This window comes from Epinephelus lanceolatus, chromosome 19 (genome assembly GCF_041903045.1).
Source record: "Epinephelus lanceolatus isolate andai-2023 chromosome 19, ASM4190304v1, whole genome shotgun sequence".
In the NCBI taxonomy this organism is placed as follows: domain Eukaryota; kingdom Metazoa; phylum Chordata; class Actinopteri; order Perciformes; family Serranidae; genus Epinephelus; species Epinephelus lanceolatus.
In genome coordinates this window covers 5,156,285-5,178,850 of record NC_135752.1, presented here as the reverse complement: position 1 = coordinate 5,178,850, position 22,566 = coordinate 5,156,285, and the positions used below count along the sequence as shown (strand labels likewise).

Sequence of the window (22,566 nt, the reverse complement as noted above, 5' to 3'; positions counted from 1 at the left end):
AAATTCAATGTCGGGACAACATCTAATGCCAATTTCAATTTGACTGTGACTACTCAAGGCAGATGACGTTGATATTTTGTTGGTTTTTAACTTGTGTTATTAAATAACCAAAATCCAACATCTTCTAAATGTCTCATGCCAACATTATCTTGATGTAGAATACCTACACTATGAAATCCATGAAATTCTAATGTGAAACATTTAAAATATAATCAACCTGATTTTCATTTCAACAGAAATTTAACTTCTGACATGAGAATCCAACATCTTTCTGACATAATCTTGATGTAGAATACAGACATTTAGTCGTAAGGTTTGTAGAACAAAACCCAATGTCTGCAAAATGTCATAGTGTTAATGTCCACACAATGTGAGATTCTAACATCGTTACACATTTAAAATATTGTCAACCCGATTTTCATTCCCACTAAAATTTAACTTCTGTCTGACATAAGAGTCCAACATCTTTCTGATGTCATCTTGACGTCTGGTGCCAGGTGGGATGGGCTCAAAGTTGACAATGTCATTTCCAGCTACCACGTTTGTTTGGATGTAGAATTTAAAATTTCGGAATAAGTTAATCTTTTTTGAGTACGATGTACAGCATATTTTTTTAGCTACACAATAAGAGACAGTTTCTAAAGATCCTGGAAATACCTTGAAAACTGCAGTAAGTGTTGTTAAACAACTTGGATTTCTTAAAGACCATTTGACTTGTCTTTCAGAAAGGCAGATGCTCTGTATCTTGAATGTACTGAACATACGTGAGAAGTACAAACTGCATGACAAGGTTCAAATGACCTATAGCTGTCATAACAGTTTACTGTTTAATGCTGTGTTTCACCCCCAATTCTGCATAACTATCCTACCTGTCTTTCTTAAAGAAATTCAAATGCCAAAGTAATACAGCAAAGTCTTGCATTTATCATCCACCTACGAAGTCTGTCTCCGTTTAGTAGTTAACACCGGAGGTGTAAATTTGAATTGCACTTTGTTAATACCTTTTCTGTTTGGATTTCAGTACTCACAAAAGGAGGACAAATACGAGGAAGAAATTAAAGTTCTTACTGACAAACTGAAAGAGGTAAGGTTTCTGTTACACTGTTACAGATTCTGTTGCTTACCTCCCCATCTGAACTTAACAAATGACAGTATTCATGCATGTCATACTGTGCATTGACACGTGTTGTTTGTGTCCCAGGCTGAGACTCGTGCAGAGTTTGCAGAGAGGTCTGTGGCCAAGCTGGAGAAGACCATTGATGATTTGGAAGGTATTCAACACTCACTTGTGTTGTCTCTGCTCGGACTTCCACTGTTAGCACTAACAAGAATGCTCACTCTACTCGATAAAAATGTTACAGTCACACAGAGCATCGCTACTTTCACTTCTGCTGTTGGTACTTGGCTGGTGCCTGGCTGGGTAGTTGTGCTGTGGTTAACTGATGAAGCCATTAATGATTGGAAAGACCAAAGTCACCTCTCTCTAATGCCTTGTGTTAGCCTCATTATGCAACTTCAGTATTGACTTGCTCTTTGTACATGTTTAACTTACCCAGTGACAGAATGATGATATTGAAACACATTATTTCTGTGGTTTACACCACTGCGGTCTTGTGGTCTTGATGAGCACAGCTATGAGAATCTGTAAAGGCTTAGTGTGTGTGGTAAACGGAGGAGAAAATTGTCAGGAGATGTAGGGTGTAAGTAACAAAGGCTTGAGTTTTATTAATGATCAGGGAAAAGGGCAGAGGAGTAAACAAACTTAAAGTCTACCCAAATCAGGGCAGTCACTTCCCTTGAGATGTGGGGGTGTTGTTCTCTCGGAGAAACAGAGGTAGAGATGTCAGAGAAGCTTTGTACTCTTCACTGGGAGCTTTGGTTACTTCTTGGGGGTCCTTTTGTCTCCATGGTTTCTCTCCCTCTGACCGCTCCAGCTCTCCTCTTAATCCAATAGGGCTATCTCCAGCCTTAGGTAAGCTGGCAGTGGAAATATTCCAGATTGATGATTATACCCAGCTGGCTTAATTTCCACCCTGTTCCCCAGCTCCCTCTGCTGGACGTCAGGCAAGGGCAAACTTCACTGATTTGAGACACCACATGTGTGACATGTGGCGATTGTGGAGTCATAAAATATTGCAGTGACTCGGCCGACAGACATAACAGACTACACGTTGGTCAATGACCAATCATCCCTGGTCGTCTTTCACAATGTGCGTGATGTCATTGGATTGTTCTTGCTGTACTTTTATTATTATTACTATTACTATTATTTCAGTCACTATGGCTGTTCATGTCCCAGCTGAAATGTTATTGTAATAATGTAAAAAGGGCCACCGAATGACAGGAGCTACATTTGAAGTACTGAGAGTACTCTGAGAATGCGCCCTGCCACTCTGAGAGTGCGGTGCTTTGGATAACTGAATGGTACATTCTGACAACACTCTGAGTTTACGAACGGCCCACATTGTACTAGAGTGTACTCCAGCACTCGGAGTGAGTATTTCAGAATGCACCACTCGCAACTTCTTCTTCCATTGTCAAAAGCACGCCAACAAAACTTGCGCTACCTAATGTCTGTAGAGAATTGTGTTGCCTCCAGCTAAACCCAGCCCACCAAAATATGTCATACTGTTTACTAACAGTAAAAGGGTCTATTTAATTTCTTTATATCCTTCTCCATTATGAGGAAATAACATTGCTAATGGCAGTACTCACTGTGTTGCTAAAGTGACTCGGCTGTTTCATGCCATCATTTTTTCCTTTTTACTCTGTGTGGTCATCCCTAGGGAAATATCTAAAAGGCTGGGATGTTGTTGCCGTACAGTTGTCCACAGCAGCAAATCACTCTGTGCTTCTATTGGTCAAAGTGACAGCTGTGACAGGAGAAGCCATGAACGACAAAAAGACAATCAAACATGCTAGACTTTCTGTTGGAACATCATGAGGCATCCCAGACATGGCGTTGATTGTCGTCTACTATGACACACTACAAGAGATGAAACTATGGATTATCGCGTACGACACTTGTTGTCGTTCACGATCCTTGCCAACACTGTACGTTGCTGCGTCGGGCTAGAATCAGTCTAATATCGTGTAGTGTGTACATAAGCCAGGCCCGCCAAAATATGTCATACTGTTTACTAACAGTAAAAGGGTCTATTTAATTCCTTTATATCCTTCTCCATTATGAGGAAATAACATTCTTTGCTAGCCTGATGCTAATGGCAGTACTCATTGTGTTGCTAAAGTGGCTCTGCTGTTTCACGCCATCATTTTTCCCTTTTTACTCTGTGTGGTCGTCCCTAGAGAAATATCGAAAAGGCTGGGATGTTGTTGTCATAGAGTTGTTCACAGCAGTTCGCTCTGTGTTTCTAATGGTCAAGGTGACGGCTGTGATGGGAGAAGTCGTGGAAGACAAAAAGAAAATTAAACATACTAGACTTTCTGTCAGGATGTTGTGAGACGTCCCAGAAATGGTATCGGTTGTCGTCTATTGTGACACACTACACAAGATAAAGTGATGGATTATCGTGTACAACACTCATTGTCATTTACATTCCAAGCCGACACTGTACAATGCTGAGTCGGGCTATAATTGGGTTGATATTGTGTAGTCTGAACCCTGCATAAGTTCATATTTCTCCTGACATCACAATACTGAGTGAAGAAAGTAATATTATGTAAGCATGGAGAACACAGACATCAGTATCATTCATCCTGCTCTCTGTCACCTCTCTACTGAGGACGCGCACTGCCTGGCTTTTTACTGGTGAAGGTTTCATTGCACTTACTTACAGTAACAAGCGTATCTGTCATCAGCTAGAGTAATCTCTAGAGTATCTTTCCTTCATCTGCACTGTGGCCTCCCTGTTGTTGTCTGACTTCACTCTGTTGTGTTGATGTGCGTGTGGAGGAGTTCACTCCCGTGTCCCGACATGCAGAGAGCAGGAGAGAGGATGCAAAATGATGATATATGAAACCAAAATTTTAAAAAGTAACAATAAAATAGCCAATAATGTCGGAGCTTATTAATACTACCGTTTAATACCAGGTCTCAGTACCCACCCCTAGCTGGGCCACTTGGATGTTGCCTCTGGGTCAGATGTGGCCTGTGGGCTGCCAGTTGAATAGGCCTGAGTTAGACTTTGTTAGTAGTGAAATGATCTGATTTTCTTGACACATCACAGTCAGAGAGAGATAGAACAGCATATACATTGTTTCCAGGAGGTTTGGACTTCCAACATGGCTTGCAGAGGGTTCCCTGAATGCACAAATAATTTCATTAACAATTTAACTCTGCAAATCACTTCTGATCTAGGAGGTGTTGGTTAGGCCTGTCCTGATACTGATCCTGTTGTCTGTGGCATGGATTGTATACATGAGATGTTGAGTGGAGCCTTTGTTGAATAACGCTGCATGACCTGTTCAGTTTGTGTGCATTTGAACTCGGTGGAAAGAGATCAGGGATTACATCATTTGGCTGAACAAGCTTCAAGTTGAGAATTGAGGCGTGGTGAGCTGCAGTAACCAGCTAATCTGATAACATTAACACCAGTGAGTCTTGCTCGTTCAGTTTGAGGGTTACCAGTTTTGATGCAGTCTTAATTTTCTTTTTGTTGTACTTTTCTGTCTCGTGTTCAATTGCCTCATTCCGTTTCCATTCTGTGCGTCTGTCTGCTTGGTCCCCTGTGTCTCTATCTGTGTGTGTGTGTGTGTGTGTTTGTGTGTGTGTGTATGTGTGTGTGTGTGTGTGTCCTCCTCCAGATGAAGTGTATGCTCAGAAGCTGAAGGGTAAGGCTCTCAGTGAAGAGCTGGACCTGGCCCTCAATGACATGACTACACTGTAACTGCTCTTTCACTTCCTCTTCGCGCCTCCTTCCTGTCTGAACTCCTCTCGGCCTGCTTGCTCTTGTTCTGTTCCATTCCACAGTGGTATCAGGGGCTAGAAGAATCTAGAAATGTAATGTTCTGAATCCACCAACCCTCCAGTAAGCTGTATCTGTATTACAAAGCACTAGTCTTTGTACAGAGGGTTAAGTTACTGCAGTTATTGCTCACCCAGTCACTGCTGTGTGTCTGCAGGTTCGCTGAGTTAATGTCCTCTCTTTACTGAATATTCATGTAAACCCCCCCTTCTGTAACAAATGTATTAAAGCTCTCTTGGCTATTCTGTCTCCTTCCAGTTGTGTCTTCTTTCTCTTTTGTTTCCTTCTTCTATTTCTCATTTATAAGCAGTGCATGGATATTAAGCAACTGCTTTGTTGAACACCAGGATGTAGCTGTAAACAGAAAGAAGGACATTTGAAGTGTTTTCATGTATCTCTAATACATACACTATAACCTCTTGCAAAAGAATGCTTTGTTGAAGAAAATCTCAGTAAAGTTCCAATTTAAATAATTTTTACTTAGGTTTCAAAGACAAATGGTGGTTGATGATGAGCATTCATGCAGCATGGAGAGAAACACACTTGTAGTATCTGTCTGCACCTCTCTGCCCAGCAAGCTATAGACAGGGATTTTATACGAAATGGGCTAATACAAGTACATAAAACATAGGCTAGTGCATGTCTCAAGGTCAAAAGGCAAATTGAATTCCAGATGTTTCTGCATAAGACATTTTATGCTTCAATGCTACGTGAGTCACATGATGCCCATCTTAAGATGCATTGCTGCTGTAATGACAAAAAGCAAAAGGGGGACGATTGGGAACAACTTGACTACTCATGTAAGTTAAAGGGATAGTTCAGTTTTTTGGAAGTGGGGTTGTATGGGGTACCTATCCATAGATACTGTAGTATAATACATACTGTACAGTAGATGTCAGGCCCCCAGTTTGGAGAAGGCTAGAGTCTGACATGAAAGCTCAGCAATGTACTGCTGTAGAGGGGCCAGCAACAAAACTGGTTTTAGCCACCTAAAAAGTCCCAGGTAAAAAAAGTCAATATCAGTTTAAGTGTGCACTATATTTCGAATATTTTCTCTGCTGTACTTTAATTTCAGACAGTAATTTCTCATGGGAAAACAAAGCTGCCAGACTGTTAAGAAGAACAGTGATTTAACATTGCTGAACACAGGAACTGCTGGTCTAGTCTCATTATAGTGCATACTTAAGCTAATATTGATTTTTATCAGGTGGGACTTTTTTAGGTGGCTGAAATACATTTTGGTGCTGACCCTCCCACAGCAGCACATTGCCCAGCTCCTGTTTTCAGTGATATTAAATTATTGTTTTTCTCAATGGAGTCTGGCTTTGAAGTGAGCTATATAATGGCCTTATATTATCCTACCAGAAATCGCTGTCTGACGGTAGAGCAGTGAAAACATATCCTAAATGTAATATACCCTTAAGTTGATATTGAGTTTTTAGGTGGGACTTTTTATAGGTGGCTGAAATACATTTTGTTGCTGACCCCTCCACAGTAGTACATTGCTTAGCTTCCATTTTGGCCTTCAGCCTGCTTCTCCAAACTCAGGGCGTGCCGACAGACATCTACCGTAGGTAACACACTGATTATGGATAAGTACCCCATACAACCCCATTTTAAAAAATCCAAACTGTCCGTTAAAGGTGTAACTCCCCACTAAAGGCTGCCCCCAACACCCTGCCAACACAACTCACTAGACCGACTTCTTTGCCATGATTAGTTGAGAGGATTTCACCCACAGGGCTCTTTCACTTAAATAGTCTCATCGTGATCTCACTGTGAGAACATGCTGAATGCAGGCATTTAATCACGGCACACAAAGATCAACCTTATCGTGATATAAAATAAAACTCATAACTATAAGCTTTTATGCGTCGTCACTGGCAATTGCTGTGGCCAGAGGCATTATGTTTTCGGGTTGTCCATACGTATGTCCAATCCTTGTGAACACAATATCTCAAGAATGCCTTATGGGAATATCTTCAAATTTGACATAAATGTCCACTTGGAATCAGTGAATCAACAGCATTTACACTGAATCATCCAGCATAACGTTTGCCAACCTTTGTTATCTCTGCAATTACAGATGAGTTAATGAAGCTAAGGTCCAGAAGTTAACGTTAGTTTAACTAGAGCCCTTTGGACAACAGTCAGCAATGATGTACGGTCACCAAAGTACAAAACTAGAACAAAATAGGCTAATGAACTCCCAGCAAACAAGGTGACATGATGAACAAAGCAGAGATGTTAAAGATAACTTTACATTTCTTTCCAGCAAAATGACAATATGTTGCCTCAAACACGATGTTGACTTATCTTAGAACAGATGTAGACGTCCTTGTTAATCTTATTCACATTGAGATGATGTTGTGGTCTACCGTTACCACACAACTTTATCCAAAGGAGACACTTTCGTCGCCCAGCCTCTCAGGATACCTTGTGTCGGAATTGCATGTACCCCATGCACACTGTTTGACCATTTTTAAACCGAATGAAACTGACTTTCTGTAATGCATTTCAATGGACGTCCAGGCAGAGAATGTCCAAGTGTATGGGAATGGCTATACGCACTGTGATTGGCTCATCGCGTTTGAGGGCAGGGCTTAGCCATAGGTCAATTCCAACCTTATGTGACCTTAGTGAGCATGATTTGCACATGACATCTGTGCTTTGTAAATATTCCAATGCCAGGCTGACAAGAAGAATCTCACTTTCCTTGAAGAATTGATGTTGTTGGATTGGACTGGAGTCTGAAATGCTGTACTGCAGTTAGAAGCTCATCTTCCTTATGGTAGAAGCACAAATATCAAGAAAAATGACCAAATCAGCAAAGCCTGCAAGTCTACAAAATCAGGCAACAAAACACTTCTGAAGTGCTCTAAGTGTGGCATGACGCCATGCAGTGAATGGAAAGAAATCAGGTTGCAGCTGCCCTCCTAGCTCCCTTGCAGTCAAAATGGCAGCGAAGACAACACAAATGGTGTGTAATTCATCTTGTGTCATGCCTAATTTTAGTGGATCATAATATATCAGTTATAGAATCGATCTATTCCGGTTTAAAATGAGACCAAACATTTATTTGGATGTCAGTTTTGAGCCATGATGAAGAACGTAATGTGTCCTGCAACAGACTAGGTAAGGATTGTTGTCTCTAGCTGAGCCAACTTCCGGAAAACTTACAGACCCTACTGGCCAGCAAAGAGAAAATATGAGGCTTATTGGTCCAGTAGTTTGTGAGGTTAGCTGTGAACAGACAGATACACACTCTCAGATGGTTAATTGTAAAATAATCATTAGTTGCAGCCTCAGTATAAAAAGTTTTTTTTTTCTTTGTTGTTGTAAAAAAGTACCAAATGGCATTGGGTTTTTTTCAGGGAAGTTAAGGAGATTATCAAATTTTTTAGGAAATTACAGTTTTGTAAAAAAAAAAAAAAAAAAGGGGGGGGTTATTGTAAAATTTAGTGAAGTGTTAAAACAAGTTTGTGATGTCCTCCAGCAGCATTTCATTATTCTCTTTTGATCCTCTGATACCTGCTGATTAAGCCTCACATCTGTCTTTTAGCAAACCCTTCTATGCTGAGGTAAAGACTGTGTAAAATTAGAGACACTCTTGATTTTCTCTATCTGCATTTCCATGCATGTATTTGGAAACTCACCTGTGACTTTGTTTCCTCCTCCAGAGAAACTGGCCCAAGCCAAAGAAGAGAACCTGGATATGCACCAGGTGTTGGACCAAACCCTTTTGGAGCTCAACAATCTATAGACACCTCTTTAGAGCTAGAAGAACAACAGCAAAAAAGCACCCAGTGTACACCCATACAGATGGAATCTTAACATAACATCAACAGTTGTTATAGTAAACAAAACAAAACAAAATGAAAAAAAGTTATACAAGGATTGGTTCAGATATAAATCTATGGAGCCCCTGAAGTGACATGAGCAAGAAATTGTCTATTACAAATTGAAAACTATTTTGTGTGCACTGTATATGTGAGCAGAAATGATCTTACCATCAACAAAAAGTTCCTTGCAGTCACCTGAAAGTCACTTATGGACAGAATTATCTTAAGAGTAACTGTTTCTGTTGTTCTGCTAGCAGAGTTTGTCTTGTTTGATCAAACATGATAAAGCATTTCTTTTTGGACATATTCATATATGTAGCAAAGCTCAACTCTACATTGTCATCCTTTAGAAATAATGAAATTGATTTTCTGTGTTAAAAGACGAATTGGAGAAAGTGCTGGGAGCTTTAGTACTGACATCTAACCCAGCTGAATAAAGGTTTTATATGTTGTAACAAAAAGTGCATTCCTGAAATGATAAATATCATAATTCTAAGATATCTTTGAAATGTTGTGACTTTTCACAGTTAGCTTATATTAAAATGTAATAGTTTTCTGAGTCTAACACATGTTAACCACTATGCTAGATGGGCAGTATGTCCAATACTTTGATTGACAAACACATACAGACAAATTATTGTGATTTCTGTCTTTTTCTTTTTTTTTTTTTTACGTTAATATGAAGTAAAGTTGTATTGATTGTTTCCGACCCATGTACTGATGCAGAATCACCAGTGTCAACCCCGTGGATTAAACTAAGCAAGTGACATGGTTTCATTGTCAGTGAATCTCTTGGATTAATGTCATAAATCCCACTGAATTACAGCTAGATGTTTATGATAAGGAGGTGAGGATGAGAATAGTATACTGTATTGCTGGAAGTGAAGGAGCAGCAAGAACTGCCTGCTCACTCTCCCATATTTTGCCTGTTTGTTCAGCGATTCAACAAATGACCTTCCCTAACCTTTAGGCCACCCCTGCACAGGCAAGTACATGATATAGTACATGTGTAGAACTGTACGCCAAAGTCAAATCCATGATATCAGGAGAAATGTCTTGAGATGTACCATCTCTGTAAGGGGGCCCCAAAACATGAACTGAAAAGACGAAGCACAACACAAATGCACAACACACACAACCATGTTATGCTATCTTGTCGGAAAGGGAGACAAATAACACTTCAAAGTTACAATAAATTCAAGGTAAAAAAGTAGCATTGCCATTTGAAAAAATGGTGAATTTAAATATTTCTGCATATGGGCTCCCTGAACAGTCTTGGAATTAGATAAACTGGGTATGACAGGAAAACTGAGAGCTGACAGCCATATACTCTTTACACCATTTCAGTTCTGCACATGATTTGACCAATAATTAATTAAAAGTAGCCTCAAGACTGAATGAAAAAAATTATATTTGTTCACTCCTTATTTGATGTTATGATTTAATATCATGCATAAATTTCTAGAATCAGTGTTTGATTTTTGTTTTTCTAACACAGAGTAGACAAAATACATGTGGAAATATGATTAATTGGGTTATCTCAGGTAGAATACAATTTTGCACTCAATGGGTGTGGATGAAGGGCCCACTTTTGAAGATGTTGTCCCCCTGCCCATATTTCCTAATGGCGGGCCTGAGCATCAGTGATATCTAATCACAAATCTTTCTTACAACAAATGTGAAGCAGTTTCAGTAACAGTACAGAACTCCAATACCAAAGTTCAGTTTGTTTATAATAGGATTAGTAAATGGTTTATAAGGAAGTTCAAACATCGCATTTTATAAAATTTCTGAAGAGAGTTGCCATCATAATAACTTAATCTTACCTTAAAATCTTGGCTTTTAATATATCTAATTTTGCAACACCCGAATTTCCCCTCTAGCAATCAATATTAACAGTAATAATTATATAATTAACATTTTTATGTTATGTGTGTATGTGTGTTGGGAGTATCTGCACCTGTGTTTTCACATTTCATCAACTTTCACTTTTATTTTGATATATTTCCCCAAGGCATCTTAGTTATTTATCACAAAATAGGCAAGGAAGGGAGAAAGGAAGAAGGTCAGAAGGGACAGATGGACAAATGTAGGAATGGAAGGGAAGGAAAAACTGTATTTTGTTCTTTAAATCTTAAAGTTATTTGTATGCTCCATTTTTATGCTGGTGTACATCTTAAAAAAATAGAACACACATACACACACACACACATTTACACTGAACAAAAATATAAACGCAACACTTGTTTTTGCTCCCATTTTTCATGAGCTGAACTCAAAGATCTAAAACATTTTCTATATACACAAAAGACCACTTCCCCTCAAATATTGTTCACAAATCTGTCTAAATCTGTGTGAGCACTTCTCCTTTGCCAAGATAATCCGTCCCACCTCACAGGTGTGGCATATTAAGATGCTGATTAGACAGCATGATTATTGCACAGGTGTGCCTTAGGCTGGCCGCAATAAAAGGCCACTCTGAAATGTTCAGTTTTATCACACAGCACAATGCCACAGATCACACAAGTTTTGAGGGAGCGTGCAATTGGCGTGCTGACTGCAGGAATGTCACCAGAGCTGTTGCCCGTGAATTGAATGTTCATTTCTCTACCATAAGCCGTCTCCAAAGGCATTTCAGACAATTTGGCAGTACATCCAACCGGCCTCACAACCACAGACCACGTGTAACCACACCAGCCCAGGACCTCCACATCCAGCATGTTCACCTCCAAGATCGTCTCAGACCAGCCACCCGGACAGCTGCTGCAACAATCGGTTTGCATAACCAAAGAATTTCTGCACAAACTGTCAGAAACCGTCTCAGGGAAGCTCATCTGCATGCTCGTCGTCCTCATCGGGGTCTCGACCTGACTGCAGTTCGTCTTCGTAACTGACCTGAGTGGGCAAATGCTCACATTTGATGGCGTCTGGCACGTTGGAGAGGTGTTCTCTTCACGGATGAATCCCGGTTTTCACTGTTCAGGGTAGATGGCAGACAGCATGTGTGGCGTCATGTGGGTGAGCGGTTTGCTGATGTCAACGTTGTGGATTGAGTGGCCCATGGTGGCGGTGGGGTTATGGTATGGGCAGGCGTATGTTATGGACGACGAACACAGGTGCATTTTATTGATGGCATTTTGAATGCACAGAGATACCGTGACGAGATCCTGAGGCCCATTGTTGTGCCATTCATCCACGACCATCACCTCATGTTGCAGCATGATAATGCACGGCCCCATGTTGCAAGGATCTGTACGCAATTCCTGGAAGCGGAAAACATCCCAGTTCTTGCATGGCCAGCATACTCAGCGGACATGTCACCCACTGAGCATGTTTGGGATGCTCTGGATCGGCGTATATGACAGCGTGTTCCAGTTCCTGCCAATATCCAGCAACTTCGCACAGCCATTGAAGAGGAGTGGACCAACATTCCACAGGCCACAATCAACAACCTGATCAACTCTATGCGAAGGAGATGTGTTGCACTGTGTGAGGCAAATAGTGGTCACACCAGATACTGACTGGTTCTCTGACCCCCCCAGACCCCCCCAATAAAGCAAAACTGCACATTTCAGAGTGGCCTTTTATTGTGACCAGCCTAAGGCACACCTGAGCAATATTCATGCTGTCTATCTCGGCAAAGGAGAAGTGCTCACTAACACAGATTTAGACAGATTTGTGAACAATATTTGTGAGAAATGGTCTTTTGTGTATATAGAAAAGGTTTTAGATCTTTGAGTTCAGGTCATGAAAAATGGGAGCAAAAACAAAAGTGTTGCATTTATATTTTTGTTCAGTGTGTGTGTGTATATATATATATATATATATATATATATATATATATATATATATGTATTTATATACATGTTAGTGTGTGTGTGTGTGTGTGTGTGTGTATATATATATATATATATATATACTGTCTTTTGTGTATATAGAAAAGGTTTTAGATCTTTGAGTTAGGTCATGAAAAATGGGAGCAAAAACAAAAGTGTTGCATATATATATATATATATATATATATATATATACATATATGTATTTATGTACATGTTTGTGTGTGTGTGTGTGTGTGTGTGTGTATATATATATATATATATATGTATATATATATATATATATACTGTCCGAATGCAATGATTGGTCGGAGAACCATTAGACACTTAGAACCACTCTCTTAGAACCATTTGAGAATGGTATAATTATGAGCTTTTATCTCTGGTGGAATTCACTTACATTTTAGTGTGCCACCATCAGCTTATTAATAGCATTTTAACCTAAACAAAGAAAAGCATAAAATTTCCAGAAAGGTATGTTTTGCTTTGAAGGCTGAAAAGGACACTGACCACTTAGTTTTCTGTTTGATGCTGTATTCTCACAAAATAAGGTGGACATAAACATCACAGATGTGTGTCAAAAGCAAGATTTAGTTTTTGTTATATAACTATCATAAAAACAACTTTGATCTTTAGTCCACTTCTGAAACCAAACCTATTTGTACCTTTTCCCAACAAATAAGGAATAAAAAAAGGTGTTCTAAAGCTACAGCAGGAGGAAAGGACGTCCTTTAGACATTAAACTCTTTTCAATCGATAAATGTCTAAATGATTTGAAAAGGTAAAGCATCCACAGTAATACATTCACATGCACGATCACACTCTGTTCCCATCCTGACTTTAGAGTCAGTGCCAAGAATGCCATGGAGTTCACGATCCTTTGTGCGCATGTGCAGTGCATTCTTGTGAACACGAGGGGCGGAGATATACTGGAAAACAACAGTGAGGGGACATGCCAGTACAAGAATGTCAAACCAAAAACCTCCGATTAGTCACAAGTGTTTGACAGACAGTTTTTCTGACCAATCATAAAACAGTATGCCTTTCCTGAGCATTCACACAGATCCCTAAGCTGTCAGCAATAGGGCATAGGCTCACCGATGATGACTCGGGTTCATCCCTATGTTGTAAAGTTGTGTAAAAGTGGTGCAGCACCGGAACATCTTGCGACATACCTTTCTCTTGACGGGAAGTGGGTGGTCCTACCACAGAGTCACTTGCACGGACATGACACAAATAACAGGTACAATTCTCGTTTTGACGTAAGTTAGGTTTAAGCCTTAAAGACATGAGGTATTGATCCAACAGCGGTTATACGGGGAGCCACACTGAGCCCAGTTAGGTAAGTAATAAACCGTTGCTTTTGATAGCGGAAACAACATGGCGTTAACGGGGATGGCAATGTGAGCTACAGATGCTAACCTAGCAATAAATATTTAATTCGTCATACATTAACGTTACCTCCACGTTAGCTAACGTTACTACGGGCGAAAAGTTGGAGGTAGTAGCTTACGCTACGTAGCTAAAGCTACTATGGCTGACACTGTACTAACGTTAAGTTTTCATCTAACGTTAGCGTTAACATGTGTCTCAGAAATATTGTTACCGAACAAATGAGCTAACCTCGACGTTACGCCATGACTTGTTAACGAAGACTATCGTTACGTTTGTAACAAATTTGACACTAGCTTTGCCAGTCTGACATTTTGTTCTTTTGTTGTGTTCCTAGTTTGTCGTCATCATGGTGTCTGCGAGAGTTCTCCAGCTGCTGGTGTTAGCTTGCCTTGTCTATGCTCTACCTGCAAGAGGTGGTCAGTACCATTTTACATTTGAACACTTGACAGTATTTCAGTGTTGTCTTTCAGTGGACAGATAAACGCCAAACTGAATGTCACCTCTATACTACTGTCTGATTCTGACATTTTCACTACAATGTGCAGTATATCTTTTCCATGGTCATTTTTTTCACAGCAGAAGTGGAAGTAATAACATGAATTATGGCTGCATCCCATTGCTATGCTTCAGTTCAAGGACTTTACAGATGAATAAAAAGTGATGGAATTAGGTTGTTACAAATAGATGGTCCTCTGTATTTCAATGAATAATGATTAAGGGAAGTCTGACAATACGGTAGATAAAGCTCCTAGAGTGTCTTCTCAGGGGTGTAAACATAGAGCAGGCAGTGCGGTTGCTCTGGGGCCCTTGGGGTGGGGGAACATTGCAAATGATTCAGATTGCCACCCTGTAACTACACTTGTGTTGAAAGAAGAACTCACATTGAATTAAAAATGGTGCCATTTGCTATAGGCTGTAGCACTCAAAAATGCAAACTCATCTCCATCATGATTTTCTTTTCTCTTTTGTAAAATAGTCAGTAGCAATCTTTAACAAAAGTATATGCTTATTCTACATGAAGTAGAAAACCAATAACAAACTGTATATATGAAAAACTATTCAATTAAATGAATAACTTCTCATGTTCTTTAATGTTTGTGTCATATACAGGTATGCAGTGATGATTCTTTGGTAACATGTTAGTTGATGTTGTCTAATGACTAGGGCTGTAGTCAACCAAAGAAAATCTTGGTCGACTGAAGTCTTACATAATCTTCAACTAATCAATTAGTTGTGGGAAAAAAAAATCTGCACGTTATTTTTACTTCTGCGGTGGTGTGTCTGTGTCACTCTGCAGTTATACCTCCAAAACGCTAGTTGGCGGTGGAGGACTGTGTTAAGTGCTGTAAAGTTTAGGTGATTCAAAACACACATTAAATATTGCTTAATAGAGACAATTTCAAACACAGGTACACAAATTGGCTTCACTATAAATCGCAGCATTGACAGACAAACACTTATCTTTATCTGGACACATTTCCCCACCAATACAACATGCTAACGTTATTAGCACAAGTCTATGGCATTTTACATTGTATTAATTAGCCTAGCAACTAGCGATCTTTTCCTCTTCTCATATAAAACCAGGGACAACAGCAACACTTAACAAAGGTAACGGCATATAATTTGGCTCCATTACAACTCACAAGGTTCACTGACAAAACAACTGTCTTACACTAAACACTAAACACTGGCAATTTACATTGTATACACTAAACACGTTTTCCAAGCAAATACAACATGCTAACGTTATTAGCGTCAGCCTATGGCATTTTACATTGTATAAATTAGCCTAGCAACTAGCGATCTTTCCCTTGTCTTATAAAGCCAGGTACAACAGCAGCATCTAACAAAGGTAACGACACTCAATTTGGCTCCATTACAACACACGAGATTCACAGACAAAACAACTGTCTCACACTAAACACTAAACACTATGGCATTTTACATTGTATACATTAGCCTAGCGACGAGTGGAGATTTCCTTTGTTCATATGAAGTATAAATCCCTAAAGGATATATAACACTCAAGACTTAAAATGCTATTTTAATGGAGGCTTTACTGTCTTCACAATTTATTTTTTATTATCTGAAATACATGTAAATACAAGTTTCGTTTCCACTGAGGGAAATGGTTTCAGTATACAGAGACTGACAGGAGGTCCACATCACTGCGACGCTGAGTGTTAGGGTGGGTGAGTTCAACGATGTGTAAACGGAACCCATTTTCACAGGTAACTTAGCCTGTCCCTCCCGCCGCAGGAAATAGTGGATTCATCCTGGAAAGCTATTGATGTCGCAGTTTTCTCCTTATGAAAGTAATGCGGCGATTATTTGACCAATGAGAATTTGGTCGGATGAGAGCATATAGACCAAATAATCGACTAGTCGACAGCTAGTTTAGTTGCAACATCTGTCAAGACTGATAAGCTGAACACATCTGCAAGTCATGTCTTTTAAACAGAAAAGTGGCAGTAAGAAAGGACAAGAGAGAAACAAATGGGAGGAAAAAGTAGCAATGCTCTCTAAATTAGATTCCTTTGGCTTTTTTTAATAAACAGTTGCCAGTGGTGTGTGTATGTGCACCTTATAACTAGTAACTAGTAGGCTTGCTTAATCGCAGTGCTCGGCCGGTTTTCACGTGATCGGCCATGACCTGCGACCGGCTGGTCAGTCTAAAATATGCCAATTTAAAAACGCTGGTCAAATTCCCGCCGCGCCGCATGATTGACATCGTGTAACATCAGCAGCGCACACACATGCACATGGGCAACTCACGGCTTGGGCGATGTGAGGAAATGAAACATGGGCATCTTCTCACCTTAATCATTCACGCACACACATCAAAAGAGAGAAGGAGAAAGTTGTTAATTGTCTGTGTTAAACTGAACTGCAGAGCTCTCACTGCTGCACTGTGCAGCTTGAAACTGACGAGGTGCGAGGCTGCGTGCCAAAGATGCTAGTGTTTGCGCGCTTACTGGCAGGGGTGTCCTGAAGACCTGTGTGAATTTTCCACAGGAGATATTTTTACTTTTGTCTATTCAAGAAATTACCCACAAATGCTATCCACCAAGACTTATTATTTTATTTATCTATGTTTTTATTTATGTACAGTACAGGCCAAAAGTTTGGACACACCTTCTCATTCAATGCGTTTTCTTTATTTTCATGACTATTTACATTGTAGATTCTCACTGAAGGCATCAAAACTATGAATGAACACATGTGGAGTTATGTACTTAACAAAAAAAGGTGTAGCGCTTGATGGTTTTTGCGACTCCACTTGGGGACACATTTAAAGTTTTTGCAATTTCCGGACTGACTGACCTTCATTTCTTAAAGTAATGATGGCCACTCGTTTTTCTTTAGTTAGCTGATTAGTTCTTGCCATAATATGAATTTTAACAGTTGTCCAATAGGGCTGTCGGCTGTGTATTAACCTGACTTCTGCACAACACAACTGATGGTCCCAACCCCATTGATAAAGCAAGAAATTCCACTAATTAACCCTGATAAGGCACACCTGTGAAGTGGAAACCATTTCAGGTGACTACCTCTTGAAGCTCATGGAGAGAATGCCAAGAGTGTGCAAAGCAGTAATCAGAGCAAAGGGTGGCTATTTTGAAGAAACTAGAATATAAAACATGTTTTCAGTTATTTCACCTTTTTTTGTTAAGTACATAACTCCACATGTGTTCATTCATAGTTTTGATGCCTTGAGTGAGAATCTACAATGTAAATAGTCATGAAAATAAAGAAAACGCATTGAATGAGAAGGTGTGTCCAAACTTTTGGCCTGTACTGTATGCCTTTTTTACTTATTTATTTTAATACTGTACCTGAAGTTATATTTGAGCAAAAAGGGAAACGTCTCTTAACGCCAATTTTGTTTGTTTGTTTGTTTGAAATGATTATTGAAAAGCTGGTTGTATCTTGGTTAAAATGTTCTAATAAAGAAAAGATAGAAAATATTGCAGTATCTTGTGTGCTGTAAAGTGGTTTGACAAAAATGAAATCAGAATCGGCCATCCAAACACTCTGCAAATCGGAAATTGGTATCGGCCCAAAAAATTGTAAGTAGTGTTCACTAGGGCCTGTCACCATAGCATGCACTGAGGCCCGAAGTAACTACCTTAGGCCACTGGTCTTGTAGAATGTAAGTGAATGTCTAAGGAAGATTTTAAAAAGTTCTGGACAATGCTAGGCAATTAAGGAGTTAGGTGTACATATTTAACTTGAATACACAAGTCTGGGACATGTTCACATTAAACCTTTAAAACTGATAGAAGCTGATATTTTCTAAAGAGAGGAGCAGGTAAGTTTCATCATTTAGCAAAGCTGATAGCTTTAAAACATTTCTTTTGAATTAAAAAAAAAATCACAAGACGGAACCATTGTCAATACTGTATTATTTCCACTTTCTTTGTTGTATAGAAGTTCATAGAGTTACAGATATATTGACAAAAAAACGTGAAACAAGAAGACAAAAACTAAAACAAACACATTCAATTAGAATTCAGTAATACAGGGCAGGAAAGTCAGTTTGGTTTTTAAGTATTCCAAGAAAATGACAAAACTTGTATGAAAAACAGCATGTTAATTTCAATCTAATCTTGACTCAAATATAGCATTAGATTAAATGTTTATTTCAACATTGATTTTAAGTTTCTTTTTTTAGAAAGTTGGCAAAATCAATCCAAAACATTCTGGTGTGTACAGTGAAATAAATGAGGAATACTCCCTATTTCCAGTCCACAGAAATCACACTTTTTTATTTATTTAATCACACTTATTTTTGTCCTGCTTGATTCTGAGAGGAACCCTGTGGAATCCTTCCGCAGGACTGTAACAGCATTTTCTACAATTTCTACATGACTTTATCACATTCCCAACTACTTAAAAGCAGCACATTATGATTGAGATGGCATATGCTAAGCTGAAACACTATGTCAGAAAAGTGGAAGGTATACAATGAAGCTGTCTTACACTCTGCATGTTTAACCCATAATCCTCAACACATTTGTATGCATTTTTATCTTCTTCATCTTTATAGACATGTCTAATAGTTGTTTTCAACCTTAGCTGTCCATCAGAAGGAACTGTCACCAGCATCATTTGGCCATTTACCACACTTAAAGTGAATATTCACATGTTAAATGTGGCTCAGATCTCAGTGTGAAGGGCTTGGTTAACCCTCTACACAATAGCTTTTCTGCATTTTTCCATTTCTCCCATTTCTAATGGCCTTGATTATAACACGATGCTGGTCTGGTCTATTGGATGTTACGACCAGGCTCCTGTTTATCATGAGACCTTTGCCTTGAAGGTTTAGTGGCCCCTCAAGAGTTTCCTGAGCTGATGTGCATGTAGTATAAGAGTCAGTACGCTTACATGACATAAGAGAAAATTGTTTTTTTGTGTTAGTCCAACTAATATCACGCTAAATTGAATTTCTCAAAGTCGGACTAACACACTCAGATAATGAGATTGGGAATCAAATCACTTCTGCATGTATACAGTCAATCACACCCAAACTGGCCTAGGCACAGTTTCTGCCCTGGGCTTTGACCCAGAAGTCCAATAGCATTAAATGCGTAGCAGAAGATGAAGCTGGTAATGACATGGTGAAATCTACTTCCAGAGCCATGCATTTTTGGACAGGCGAAATGTACAGAGCTGTAAAGTTGCCACCATGTTACCAGTTTGCCGCTAGCTAACTGTAGCTAACTTGTTTGTTGATGGTTTGGTCTGTGAAATAATAGGTTGACTGGAAAAAGTCCAAAACTAACAAGCTGAAAGGGGGCATATCATAGTGGAGTCAGACATACTTCGGTCAGTAAATTGATATCCCTGCCGTGCTTGTATACTGGGACAAGGAGAGTAGTCCGATTTAATGGCCTAGTTGATGTAGCTATAACTGTAGCTCCACTTAACTTCATGTAAACGTACCGAGTAGGGCTGCAGCTATCGATTCATTTAGTAATCGAGTATTCTATCGATTATTCTGGCGATTAATCAAGTAATCGGATAAGAAATACTGAGTCTTTTTATTAGATTATTTAAGCTTTATTTAAGGGCAATATAGAAAAGAGAAAATAAGAAAAGTCTCTGAAATGAGCAACACGTTTGTTTCCTTTTTTGAAAGTCAGAGCTTTTCAGTAGTGAAGTGAATTGATTGACCAAGTAGCGCGATAGCGTCCATAAAAGTTACAAACTCTTTATCCCAGGAAAATCTCTGAAATTTAGCAGACTCTTTTCCTGTGGAAATCTGCATAAAAGTAAGGATAGTAAAACTGAGGATAAGTGATGTGACTGACGCCAGTGCCACACCAAGGCATGAGACAACAGAGTTGCCCCTCATCCCAAATTGAAAAATAAAATGTACTGTCCCTTACTGATTGAGTACGGGATGCAGTTCAGTGTTTCCCACAGGATTTTTGGAGACTATGGCGGGGGGTCCGAACCTTATAGGGGGTCCGGGGGCGTGCTTTGTTTTTGTATTTTGTATATATTTGATTTAAAGGCATCAGTCTGGTGAATTCTGAGAGCCAAGTTATGATGGCAGAACATGCCAACCGTGTTTACAAAGTTTGAATGAACGAGACGGACCCAAAGTAAACGGAGGCTGCGCAGTGACCCTTTTGCCCATGTCTGCAGGGACGCATGATGGAGTCAAACGGATCATGTGCATAATTAACCACAAAACAAGCAAATACTTCATCTTAATGACATATAACAATCATTATGCTTCAGCTAAATCCTCTATAAGCAAATGACCACGTTGAATTGAAATTAGTTTATCACGTTAAATGTCCGAAATTGTATGAAATTGCTCCAATGCGTTAACCAATCTTTGTGCATAATCACACAGCCTGGTATGCCCTGGCAAACACGGTGGGACTGCTGTACAGACCGTTGATCTTTCTTCCCCTAACCCTGGTTATTTTCTGAAAGCACAGAGCCAAGAAATGTCTTTTTTTTCCCTCCCCCGGTCTGCTGTCAGCAGGAGTGGCGGCTGCAGCGGGGATTTCAGCACCAGACAGCGCACGTATAAAAGACTTGACAAGCGTCTCCTTTAAATGTGTTTGCTGCTAGAAAAATTATACATCATAAATGAAGACAGTGACATATTTTCAATAAAAAACAATGAGTTGAACGTTCATTTCAAGCTTTTGTAGTAGCCTACAGCGAATTTCAGAATTGTGCGAGTGCGGCCGGAGAGCGGGTGGCAGTGTTTGATGCAACTCGATATGGACTCGATATGGACTTGAAATCAATTTCGGAGTGTGTGTGGGTGGGTGGGGGGGGGGGGGGTCCGAACGGCGGGGTTTCAGAATGGAGGGCTGTCCCCTGTTGGGACATTGTGCACGCACAGCCCTTCACCACCTGGATCCTAAAAAAAACACTTGTTTTATTACATAATCATGCTTCCGTGTTGCGCCATTCATTAAGATCCGATATTTCTGTCATTCAAATAACAAGAATTGTGGTTTAATACTCTTAATTATAACAGCCAACTTACTGAAAAATGTCGGGTTTAAATCCCCGCACCCCTGGTTCCGACATCTATGTGCGTAGCCTACTAACGTACACTGATGGATAAACCACTGATGGATATATGAGAAGTGAATGAGCACATTGATTTTCTAGCCTTGGTATTCTCTTCCAGGGCACGTAGGGTACAACTGAGATTTATTTTAATTTTGGTAACAGGGTCATGTGTACGTATGGCATATCACCAATCATAGTGGGCCGCCATGGCCAAAAATGCCAGTCCAGCCCTGATTTTTACTGATAAAAACACTAGTGGTATGTTATGGTGAAGGGTTACACTTAAAATATGGCAAAGGATTATGTGCAGACAAAATATTCTTTTAAAACTCTCTCTCTCTCTCTCTCTCTCTCACTCTCACTCTCACTCACTCACAAACACAGTTACAGATACGCAAAACAATACAAAATAGGCCATACGAAAAGAAAACAAAAGGTAAGACTCAAATTAATTACACACAAACAGACACAAATTACTGCTTCCCTCCCTCACGATTTGCAAGTACGGCACCCTGAATCAGAGCATTTTACACAGCTTCAAAAAGAAGAATTCAAAAGCCCTCTGGTAGTTGAATGCCTCTGGGACAGGCCCATTTATGGCAACCCACTGGATCCGTCGTGTGCGCGAGCTGGCCGAGGCGCGGGTGCTGCTCCACCAGAAGCGCCGCAGCGCTCCTAGCCACAGCCTAGAAGTGGCTTGGCGCTCCACTCCGCTAAAAATACGGGCCGGGTCTATTTTTGACGGCGCTCCAGCCGGTGCACTACAGAGTGTTGTTCATTTACCAGAGGCATTTTATATCTGGCTGATTTTTGGAGACTATGGCGGGGGAAATTAAACTATGGCGGGCCGCCATAGTCTCGTCAATGTATGGGAAACACTGCAGTTTGTCCCGTATTTCTGTGGAAAGAGTTTAACGAGACATATTGGAGAAATATTAGATGTCACATAATGGCAGGTCTGTCACTCAGCGTTATCATTGCCATAATTACGGAGACTCTGCTCAGGACCACTGTTAG

At 39.8% G+C, this 22,566-nt stretch overlaps 2 protein-coding genes across 7 annotated transcripts in view; both read left to right on the top strand.

The window, feature by feature from the left end:
* Nucleotides 1–8,801, top strand: part of tpm2 (tropomyosin 2 (beta)) — a 38,551-nt gene extending 29,750 nt beyond the window's left edge. For 2 of the 4 annotated variants that reach the window (XM_033647743.2, XM_033647745.2), the window contains exons 7-9: nucleotides 1,022–1,084; nucleotides 1,202–1,271; nucleotides 8,606–8,801. In XM_033647743.2, coding sequence (XP_033503634.1) covers nucleotides 1,022–1,084; nucleotides 1,202–1,271; nucleotides 8,606–8,688 — 216 coding nt within the window. In that variant the 3' untranslated portion in view covers nucleotides 8,689–8,801. Of the gene's footprint in view, nucleotides 1–1,021; nucleotides 1,085–1,201; nucleotides 1,272–4,764; nucleotides 5,168–8,605 lie in introns of those variants that run through there. The other 2 variants (XM_033647742.2, XM_033647744.2) reach the window with 1 other exon arrangement.
* A 4,991-nt stretch (nucleotides 8,802–13,792) lies between these two features.
* The window catches only part of il6st (interleukin 6 cytokine family signal transduce), a 51,829-nt gene continuing 43,055 nt past the window's right edge, over nucleotides 13,793–22,566 (top strand). The window contains exons 1-2 of one of the 3 annotated variants that reach the window (XM_033646311.2): nucleotides 13,793–13,846; nucleotides 14,333–14,414. In XM_033646311.2, coding sequence (XP_033502202.1) covers nucleotides 14,345–14,414 — 70 coding nt within the window. In that variant the 5' untranslated portion in view covers nucleotides 13,793–13,846; nucleotides 14,333–14,344. Of the gene's footprint in view, nucleotides 13,946–14,332; nucleotides 14,415–22,566 lie in introns of all 3 variants that reach the window. The other 2 variants (XM_033646310.2, XM_033646313.2) reach the window with 2 other exon arrangements.